The following is an 11,444-nucleotide window of genomic DNA, read 5'->3' on the forward strand; positions in this document are numbered from 1 at the left end:
ATCTATTACACTGAATGCTTGTGTGCACAAATACAGGTACAAAATTTATTCTGCCTTTGAAACTTCTGGAAAAAAACCACAAGGTACCTACCATTCATTACTCTGGAAATCAAGGGAGAGTTTGTAAACCTAGGTAAATCAGTAATAAGTTTTCTTTTTTCAAAACGGAAAGAGGTTTGTACTTCTCAGAGAAGATTAAGTTTCTTTTATGCAGTGAGAAAATGTATTTCAAATGGCTCTTTCAGACATTTTTAGGGGCCTTACGTACTTTTCTAAACCCTCATTCATGCACTTTAATCCTGGGTGTCTTTTAAATTCTGAAGGTGTTGAATTTTGAAGTCACTTAGTATATATGAAGGTGAGCCTAGGAACCCCTTGGTGGCTTAGTTGGTTAAGCATCTGCCTTTGACTTGGGTCATGATCTCAGGGTCCTGGAATCAAGCCCCAAGTCGATTAGGCTGAGGAGGGAGCCTCCTTCTCCCTTTTCCCTCTGTTCATGCTCCCTCTCACAATCTCTCTCTCAATCAAATAAATAAAATCTTACCAAAACAACAACAGGGTGAGCCTGACCCATGGCTGTGACATTTCTCTGTAGCTCACTTTAACTATATAGAATGTATTACTCAAAAAAAAAAAAAAAAAAAAAAAAAGAATGTATTACTCTTTATCTTCTGAATGAGAAAATCTCTAATAACCCTTTTCTTTGTAAATATTTGCTAATTGGCTCATTGATGAAGTCAAGTGAGGCACACTCACAGTGCTAAGGAATCAGGGAGTAATTAATCTACAGGGGTAAAGCTAAGGATTAACTCAGTTGTGTAATGGGTGTTGTAAGATGATACACAGAGTAAACTAATATGCCATCAGCAACATAATGGCTTTTTAAGGTTAGCTCACGTTCCCTTTTCCTGAGCCTCTGTAGAATCACAGCACAATACTGTGATGTATAAGAAATATATACTGGGGCATCTGGGTGGCTCAGTGGTTGAGTGCCTTCAGTTCAGGGTATGATCCTGGGGTCCTGGGATCCAGTCCCACATCAGGCTCCCCACAGGGAGCCTGCTTCTCCCTCTGCCTATGTCTTTGCCTCTCTCTGTGTGTCTCATGAATAAATGGATAAAATCTTCAAAAAATACATATTTCATCATTCAAGGCTAAATTAAAATACATTTCTTATTTATATTTTGTCCACATTTCCTGACTCAGAGATCCCCAAACCCTGGGCATTTCCTCAGCACTGGGAGTGATAAAGTTGTCTTCTGTTATATCAATGAGATAACTTTTAGAAAGCAGCAAAGAATGGGGGCAGGTTGCTGCAGAAATTTTGGTCCTACCCACCCCTCTCCCTTCTCCAAGTTGGGAACAGAGGCTGGAGGTTGAAACTATCATTAATAGCCAATAATTTAATCAATCAGGCCTATATAATGAAGCATTCATAAAACCCCAAAAGGAATTGGGTTCGCAGAGCTTCTGAGTTGGTGAACACATGGAGATCAGAGACAGGGCCTCCTAGAGAGGGCATGTGAGCTTGGAGTCCTTTAGCCATACCTTGCTTTATGCATCTCAGCCATCTGGATGTTCCTGAATTTTATTCTTTATAATAAACTGCTAGTCCAGTAAGTAAAAGGTTTCTCTGCATTCTGTGAGCTGCTCTAGCAAATTAATCGAATCTGAGGAGGATATCATGGGAACCTGTGATTTCTAGGGAGTTGGTCAGAGGTAAAGACTACGACTTGGGCTTGGGCTTGGCGTGGTGATTAGGAATGAATGATTCACTGCAACCTCCAGTCTATAACTGGTTATTCAGAAGTATTGATGACAACCTGGTCTTGTCCCTGGCAACTGAAGGGGACAGGGAGGGAAGGGGCATGTAGTCTTGTAGAACTGACCCTTAATCTGTGGAAACTGATGCTGTCTTCAGGTGGATAGTGTCAGAATTGGTGGTGTCCAAGAATTGTTTGTCAATATGGAGGAACACACCCCTACCCCTGCCATCACATTGGAAACTATCAGAATATGCAAAGGTAGGCACCAAAGTGGATGTCCCTTTTTCACATTTGTTCTGGAGAACATTTTATGCTAAGTGAGGTGATTTACTGAAATTTCAGATGCTGCTTATTGTATTTATTCCATTAAACTAGGACTATATTTCTGGTTCATGCAAGCACTAGCTTATTGGTCACCATTTTATGCCCATATTGTCTTTGAACTATTCTCTTTGGATACCTCTGGTCAGGAACTCACAGGTTGTTTGCAGTTGAGGTGAATCAGTGTACATTCATAGTGGCTGGGTTACTATCAGTGAATATCATTGGTGCAGTTTGGGAACAATCCTACTTATTCCTACAAATCTCCAATGTTATGAAACTGTCTTATTATGGGAATCATTGAAAATAACCCAAACTCACAACTACACTTAAAAAAAATAAAGTAAAACTCTGAGTCTTAGAGTCCTGACCTAAAAGCAGGTATCATTTATTGAGATCCTCTTGTGGTAGGAAATTTTACATAGCCTTTTTTTCCCTATTGTCTGAGGTTATTTTGACACACTGAAACTCCAGCACTGTAATTTTTAAGTTTGATTTTGAGAATTCCTATTTATTTCCTCTTTGTTATTTGCTAAAAAATATATTTTTACATCTTGATGCCTTCTCAAGAACTTTGCTGACCCATATAAGGGAAAACAAAGTGTCTACTCCAGGCACTCTAATCTCTTAAAAATGAGAGGAATTAATACAAACAAGACTATACAAATTCATCTATAAAGATTAAAAATTAGCTGAACAGAAAGATACAAATCGAAAAACAAAAAATAGACCACACACGTCATCTAGAACCAATCCTGGGGTTTTGAGCAAGGCTGAACCATGGAAACAATAGATGGTATATACATCTAAAAATCTGGGTAAAGAGCTAAATGTTTACTTTATTATTAGGGTGTTGAATTCCCCAAAGTAAACTCCTCTTACTTGTTTTCCTTAAGCATTTCTTTGTTATTCAAGGCCTCATTAAGAGCTTTTATGTGTTTTTCAGACAACTTTTGCTCTATAATTTGGCCCCCAGAAAGCCATTGTTTGTCAATGTGATAATTTCCTTTCCTTTCCAATCCTTGGCTGGGATACCTTATAATGGGTTCCAAAGTATCCAAGGTCAGGCTCAATAATAAGCATTGTGATGGCTGTAAGAAGTGCTGAAACATCTCAGGAAGGTCTAGTAGGGTGGGAGAGGTAGCAAGGACCATCTGGTGAAATTATTTCCAAAGAGAGTTGTCAGTAAGCTCTAAATTAAGGCAAAGCTTGGTTTAAGCAGAGATTGATAACTGAGAGGTTCTGCTTAGTTACTGGTCCTGTCATTCAAATGTAAGGCATTAGTGCTGTGGATCTAGGCAAATGGTCTTTGGAGAGAAGACTGAAGTGATTAGCCCTGACCAAGAGGAACAACACACAAATGATAGAGGGGTTAGTGAAGTCAAACTCAGGGTTTCCAGAGAGATGCTATATAAAGTAAAAATTGGATTACTATGCAGGAGTTTGCCAGAAGCTCAGTCATTATGGTTGGCAACACACAGATACCCAGAGTACAGCAGGTAAACTTGGGTATTGGCTGAGATTATGGGTTCAATGGTCGAATTACTAGAGCCCAACTGCAAGTTCTGAACTCAGGGGATAACTAGTGTGGATTATTTACTCTCTGAGTTGCTTTTCTTTATCTTTAAAGTATGGATTATTAAATTATTGAAGTGAGTGAAAGTACTTGTACACAAATAACAAGTTTGGAAAATATGAGTTAAGTACTGCTTTGGCAAATTGTTTTTGCATGTGGTTTAGGGCTGAGGTGTAGGACTGAAGTGATTGTAGTTGACAAGATCATGAGAAATCTGGTGATCTTGAGTGTCTAATACTGCAATGGAGTTTCGCATTCTGACAGCTGAGCAGGTGATAATAGCTAGGACAAGATGACAACCACGAACATCTTGCTGCAACTCTTCTGCATCAGCATAAATGTGTTGTGTACTCCCTCTGCCTTCTCAGTGACACTTCCACTCTCTCTCTTTTCACGTTTGCCTTATTACATTTCCACATTTTTGTCTATCAGTATAAGTTCCACAGTTATGCTCTCCATCTCATGAGCAAGTCCTCTGTTGGGTATGAGTGTGTATATGTGATTACAGATGCATTCATTATGAAAAGGAAGGATAGATTCCTAGTTAATAGATTTTTTTATGTTTATAAGAAAAATGAGCAGAAAGTATAGAATATATAGGATACTCCCAAATCCTTCCCTATTCCCACCATGTTCCCTATCACTTATGTCTCCTATTAATAACATACATTTATAATAACTGATGAGCAATGCTGGTTACCTTAATAACTACAGCATATAAATTTTGACATTAGTGAACAAGGCTGCTATAAACATCAGTGTGTAGGTTTTTTTGTGGATATAAGTTTTCAATTCATTTGGGTAGGTAGAAAGGATAATAGGGTAATCCTATAGTGTTTAGTTTTTTAAGAAACTGCCAAACTGCCCTCTAAAGTCACTGTATCACTTTACATTCCCACCAGCAACAAATGAGAGTCCCTGTTACTCCATGTCCTCATCAGCATTATGTATCTGTCTATGGATTCTTTTAAACAATCCAGCTTCTTGAAATTTTAATATGTAGTTGCTATAACAAAAAGACCTGAAATGTTCACTGACTTAATTTATTTCTCTCTTGTGTAATCATCAATTGTGGTATGATAGTGGAACTATAGGCCACACTTATTCAGGAACCAGACTGAAATTGGCTCTATCATCTTCAGATCTTCTGAGGTTACTCATCAACATTCCAGGGAACAAAAGGGGGAAAAGTCGATGGAGGTATTTCAACCCCTTTTCAAAGGTTTCTGCCCATAAGTGTTACCAGCTACTTCTGCAACCCTTCCAGTCATGAAAACTAGTTACATGACTATACCTAACTGCAAAGTCAGCTGGGAAATGTAGTCCTTGTCTGGTTAGTGTCTCTGAGGCAACAACTCTATTACTGAATAAGATCAGGGCACATTTTGAAGAATGTCTAGCAATACTCTACACATTTGCTGAGACAGTTCATTGTATCAGTTGTGATCAAATAACTTCCATTATTCCATCCTTTCAAGCAATAATCACAATGCTGTTCAGATGGAAAAACAGCAAGGAATTCCTGGAATCAGTGATGTTTAGGCGTAGCTTTGCCTATTATGTCCTTGGATGGGTTGGCCTTTAATATTGGACCTCCTTAGTAATATTCCCCAGTGTTTGGATAAGATGACTGAGTATCCAGTTTCCCATCTTCTAGAAAGTTGTGCTTTTGAGGAGGAGAAAGCTAGTCTGTCTTAATTGGCAAATGAGAAGCCTACAATACACTTTTCAGCATATTGATTCTGGTGGGGGAGGGAGGTTGAAGGGGATAGCAAGAAAATAATCACAGGTTTCAAAATCCAATCATCTCTGTGTACTCTTGTTGCTGTTCCCCTCCTTATGCACACAGTAATTTAGGTTTTGTTTTGACAGGAACATAGAGATATTCATAAACTGAGAGGCAGTGTTTCAAGATTTAGTAGGAATATCTTATTAGAAATAAAAAATAAGTGCCCCACATTTTTGAAAGCATGGTACGGCAATGTACTAATCTTCATTAGTTGACTGGAATCATGAAGACTGTTTACAAATAAAGGTTAAATAAACTCATGCTTTTAAAAGATAATCCAATTATGTATTTTATTGACCAGTCTTTCAAATCTGGACTGCTATTAAACAACAACAACAACAAAAAAAGCCACAGCCCACCCCCCCCACCCCAAACCCCACAGTTTCTCTAGTTATTTAACCACACCAGTAGATTAGCAGGTATCAGCAATTTTATTGTTGGTACCAATAATAATAAAAATGTTCTCAGTTGGTACATTCCACTTTCATATTTGGATAGATGGATAGAAGGGAGAGAGGGAGGGAGACTAACAGGAAGGATGGAAAAAATAGCTTTGAACTAGACACATGAGTTTTAAAAAAGCAAGAAAACACTTGTTAGTTGTCACCAATGTAATAATTGTTCATCAACAAGCTAGCAGTTCCCTAAAAGAAGTAAACTATAGGCAGATGCTGTGTATTCAACTTACAATCTGTAGTTGGTTTATGCCAAAACTCCAACAGGATTTAAAAACCTGTTTTTTTGAGACTCCTCTCTCCTTTAGGATCATTGGAAGATACCGAAGACACACTTGAAAATTTTTTTTAAAAAATCAAAATTATCTCTGACAAACTAACTTTTGTTTTCTTGTTTGGAAATAGTTTCTTAAATGAATGAATGCTAAAGGCCAAACCTATGAACCTGATACTTCAGCTCTAACAAAATTTAATCTATGTATCAGCTTGTGAACACTCATTTGTTAATGTTAAATAAGCAACTGTTCATATATTTTAAAAACACAAATGTCCTGTTCATGTATTTGTACACTACACTGTTTAGGATCTAAGGAAGAGATCTTGAAAAGTGCTCAGTAATTGTTCTCTCAGTGAGAAAACATTTCCCCCAGCCCACAAAAGCCAGTCAAAAGAAACATGGTTTGACCTTGCATTTATTCTTGAGCTATAATTGGTTCTCAAAACCAGATATGTAGCCAGCCCGGCTTTCCCTTATTCTGAACATGTCTTTTAAACCCTTGTCTTTAAGAGCTACTTAACTTTAAGACTGTATTAGAATGTCAGGAGGAGGATGCACAACAGCAACATAGTTACATAGTTTTATACAACATCCTTCCTCACTGTGGGACAGTTTACCCATAACTCTGTTTGTTGGCTTTTCTCTGTATACCTATTAGTGGATTCACTCCACATCTTCCTTATTAGGAACAACAAGGCAGATTGAAGATACTTCAGGAGTGTAACATTTTTATTGTTACATTAAAAACCAAAGAGCAACTTTCCATAAATGAGGCCAGTTTGGAATTGATCAATTTGGGGATCCCTGGGTGGCGCAGCAGTTTAGCGCCTGCCTTTGGCCCAGGGCGCTATCCTGGAGACCCGGGATCGAATCCCATGTCAGGCTCCCGGTGCATGGAGCCTGCTTCTCCCTCTGCCTGTATCTCTGCCTCTCTCTCTCTCTCTGTGTGACTATCATAAATAAATAAAAATTTAAAAAAAAAAGAAATTGACCAATTTGTTGCATAAAGCTGCTTCTGAGTAACCAAATTTTGAGTGTTCAGGCTGTGGTCTCCTCGAATCCAGACGGTAGATCCCAATTTCAGTAATCTCTGTTGTCTTCGTTCCAGTATTCTCCTTTCTAGATCAGGAGGTGACAGTTCATGTTTATGGGACCAGGACATTTCAGAGATGGTATCTAGCACAGGGCTATGAGAAGAGACTTTGTCATAAAAATTAAGACTCCTCTGTTACCTAGGTCAACTATTTCTCTTCAGAAAAAAAAAATGGTATTGAAACTTGTTGACTTATGTTTGAAAATTTCATACACAGTATAATTATCTTTAATATCATGGTTCAGATTATGTGCTAACAAGAAAGAAAATCGAAGTACAGTCTTTCTAGTTTCTTGATAGTGACCATTTCAAATTAATCTTTTTATCTAGTGTATAGTGTTCTTATTAGATAGGTAAATAGTAGCTTCCCACGCACAAGAGGGGGATATTTGACATTCATTTCCAACCTAAATTGTAATTATTCATTGTTTATTAATATAATAGTATAAGATGAAAAAACTCAACAATGTGATATTTTTTTCAGAAGTCTGGGAATTTACAAACAATGGTAGAGAGAGCTATACCCAACAATGATACTTTCCTTTTATAAATTACTACATATACTCATCAAATACCCATTAGCAAAAACAAGAGAGAATAAGGGTATTGTAGGTTGCTCTTAAAAATCATTTTGTTTAATTATATTTTCTGTTTACATGTAAAATGGAGATTAAAAATAATGCATTATAAGTATTCAGTCTTTTGGACTTTTCCAAAATATTTTCATTAAAAAAACTTATATGATCCTCATAATATAAAATAACCCCATAGGAAAGCAAATATAAATAGGATTAGTTCCTTTCATTAAAGATGAGCTAACCAGGGCCCAGAGAAATGGTGTGACAAGTGTTAATTACATAGGCAATACGTGGCAGAGCAGAAATCAAATTTAAGTCTTGTGATTGAACTCACATGTCTTATTAACATCCTATTTAAAACACATAAGTGAAACATATCCCTATGATTGTGTTTAACTCTGGCCTTTCCCCCTTGTCTTCCTAAGTTGTGTGAAAGGTCTACACTTGAAGGCCTGTTTCCTCTGTCCTACTTGACTCTTGAACCTTTTTACAATTGCTTTTATTCATTTATTGAAACTCTTCTCTTCATGGTGATCACTGGTTTTCAAATACCCTCATGCAAGCTAATTTCATTTTTTAAGTTTTTTTTTTTGTATAAAACTGTATCTTCTTTATTTTGCATACTTTAATCTCAGAACAAAATAAACACCACAATACACATCCAAACCCCTTGTCAAATGTCATGAGGGCTAGGGCTTAAGGCCCTTCTTTCCTGCCTCGAACAAAGACAGGAGGGGGAAAAAATCCACTAGACATCAGCAGAGGGAACCAGGTGAACTGGAGCCACTCAGGGCTGCTGGGGAGCCATGGGGACACTATACAGAGGGCACAAGGTCTGCAAGGAGAAATTAATTGACTTCTTCCATGCGAGAGGCTTTCTCATCACCCTCAAGTGGAAGGATCTCATCAGGAACAGCAGCACTGGGTTCCTCTGCTGTCACTTGATCTTCATCAATGCCCAGGCCTAGCTTGATCATGCTGTAAATGCGGTTGGAGTGAGTCTGGGGATCCTCCAGTGAGAAGCCAGAGGAGAGCAGAGCTGTTTCAAACAGCAACACCACCAGGTCCTTGACAGCCTTGTCGTTTTTGTCTGCCTCTGCCTTCTGCCACAGCGTCTCCACAATGGGATGGCCAGGGTTGATCTCCAGGTGATTTTTGGCCACCATATAGCCCACTGTAGAGTTGTCCCGGAGTGCCTGGGCTTTCATGATCCGCTCCATGTTGGCATTCCAGCCGTAGGTGCTTATCACAATGCAGCAGGGTGAAGAAACCAGCCTGTTGGAGATGGTCACCGTTTCAACCTTCTTATCCAAGATTTCCTTCATGAGTTTGCAAAGATTCTCGAACTTGGCCTTGCTCTCCTCCATTTTCTTCTTCTCCTCTTCATCCTCAGGCAACTCCAGGCCCTCCTTGGTAACTGAGACCAGACTCTTCCCATCAAACTCCTTGAGCTGCTGCACACAGTACTCATCGATAGGCTCTGTCATATACACTACCTCGAAGCCCCATTTCTGCACTCACTCCACAAAAGTAGAGTTGGCAACCTGCTCTTTGCTCTCACCGGTGATGTAATAGATGGACTTCTAAGTCTCCTTCATATGGGACACATACTCTGAAAAAGAAGTCATCTCATCTCCAGACTGGGAAGTGTGGTAACACAGCAGCTCAGAAAGGCGGCACTGGTTAGTGGAATCTTCATGGATTCCAAGCTTTAGGTTTTTAGAGAACGCCTCGCAGAATTTTTAAAAAAATTTTTTTTAAAATTTTATTTATTTATGATAGTCACACAGAGAGAGAGGCAGAGACACAGGCAGAGGGAGAAGCAGGCTCCATGCACCGGGAGCCCGACGTGGGATTCAATCCCGGATCTCCAGGATCGCGCCCTGGGCCAAAGGCAGGCGCTAAACCGCTGCACCACCCAGGGATCCCTCTCACAGAATTTCTTATAGTTCTCCTTGTCTTCTGCCAATTCAGAGAAGAGCTCAAGGCACTTCTTCACAATATTTTTGCGAATGACCTTCAAGATTTTGCTCTGCTGGTGCATTTCTCGGGAGATGTTCAGGGGCAGGTCCTCAGAGTCAACCACACCACGGATGAAGTTGAGATACTCTGGTATCAATTTATCACAGCTGTCCATGATGAACACATGGTGGACATAGAGTTTTATGTTCTTTTTCTTCTTGTTTGCAAAGAGGTCAAAAGGAGCCCAATGAGGGACGAACAGCAATACCCTGAATTCCAGCTGACCTTCTACAGAGAAGTGCTTGACTGCCAGGTGATCTTCCCAGTCATTAGTAAGGCTCTTGTAAAACTCTCCATATTCCTCCTGGGTGATGTCATCAGGGTTCCTGGTCCAAACGGGCTTGGTCTTGTTCAGTTCTTCTTGATCAATGTATTTTTCCTTAATCTTCTTTGTCTTTTTTTTTTCTTGTCCTTCCCACTATCATCCTCCTCATCTGAACCCACATCTTCAGTCTTGGGTTTCTCCTCATCATCTTTATCTTCTTCCTCTTTCTCCCCTTTCTCCTCCTCTGCCTCATCATCACTAATTTCTTTCTCTCATTCCTTCTCCAAATAAAGGGTGATGGGATAACCTATGAACTTGGAGTGCTTCTTCACCACTTCTTTGACACGTCTCTCCTCTAAATATTCTGTTTGGTCTTCTTTAATATGGAGGGTCATTTTGGTACCCTGGCCAATGGGCCCACCATGGTCTGCACGTACAGTGAAAGAGCCCCCAGCAGAAGACTCCCACGCATACTGTTCATCATCATTGTGCTTTGTGATAACCACTTTCTCTGCCACCAGATATGCAGAATAAAAGCCAACACCAAACTGTCCAATCATGGAGATGTCTGCACCAGTCTGAAGAGCCTCCATGAATGCTTCAGTGCCAGACTTGGCAATGGTTCCCAAGTTATTTATGAGATCAGCTTTGGTCATACCAATGCCTGTGTCCACCAGAGTCAGGGTGCATTCCTGGGGGTTAGGGATGATGTCAATTTTCAGCTCTTTACCGCTGTCCAACTTGGAAAAGTCTGTCAGGCTTTCATAGCGAATCTTGTCCAAGGCATCAGAAGCATTACTGATCAACTCTTGAAGAAAAATTTCCTTGTTAGAAGAGAAGGTATTGATGATGAGGGACATGAGCTGGGCAATTTCTGCCTGGAAGGCAAAAGTCTCCACCTCCTCCTCTCCATGGTGCACTTCCTCAGGCATCTTAAAGGAGAAGAGCTGCAAGCACTACAGACCACGGTGGGCAGGGGCTGCGTCCGGCTACAATGCTGCACCAAGGTTGCGCGGGGGTGACTCAAGAGAGTTTAAGATGTTATTTTTAAGTAATCTCTACACCCAGTGTGGGGCTTGAATCCATACCCTGAAATCAAGAGTCATAGACTCCATGACTAAGCTATTCAGGCACCCCTAATTTCATTCTTTATCCACTCTGAATATCATCTTTTATCCTTTTCTTTCTGTCCATCCATCTATTCATCCATACAACCATCCATCCACCCACCCATCTACCTATTCATCCATCCTTCCATCTTTACATCTTCCATTCATCCCTTCAGTGTAGTCTTCTGTTCTT

The 11,444-nt window shown here is 39.7% G+C and overlaps 1 protein-coding gene across 1 annotated transcript; it reads right to left on the reverse strand.

Moving 5' to 3' along the window:
* Positions 1 to 8,609: 8,609 nt before the first annotated feature.
* Positions 8,610 to 11,146, reverse strand: LOC112932424 (heat shock protein HSP 90-beta-like). The gene is given in 3 exon segments (XM_072732019.1): positions 8,610 to 9,585; positions 9,774 to 10,280; positions 10,283 to 11,146. Coding segments are annotated over 3 exon segments (2,181 nt in total). The 5' UTR covers positions 11,075 to 11,146; the 3' UTR covers positions 8,610 to 8,703.
* Positions 11,147 to 11,444: the final 298 nt, after the last annotated feature.

The sequence above is a fragment of the Vulpes vulpes genome, chromosome 12, assembly GCF_048418805.1.
Source record: "Vulpes vulpes isolate BD-2025 chromosome 12, VulVul3, whole genome shotgun sequence".
In the NCBI taxonomy this organism is placed as follows: Eukaryota; Metazoa; Chordata; class Mammalia; order Carnivora; family Canidae; genus Vulpes; species Vulpes vulpes.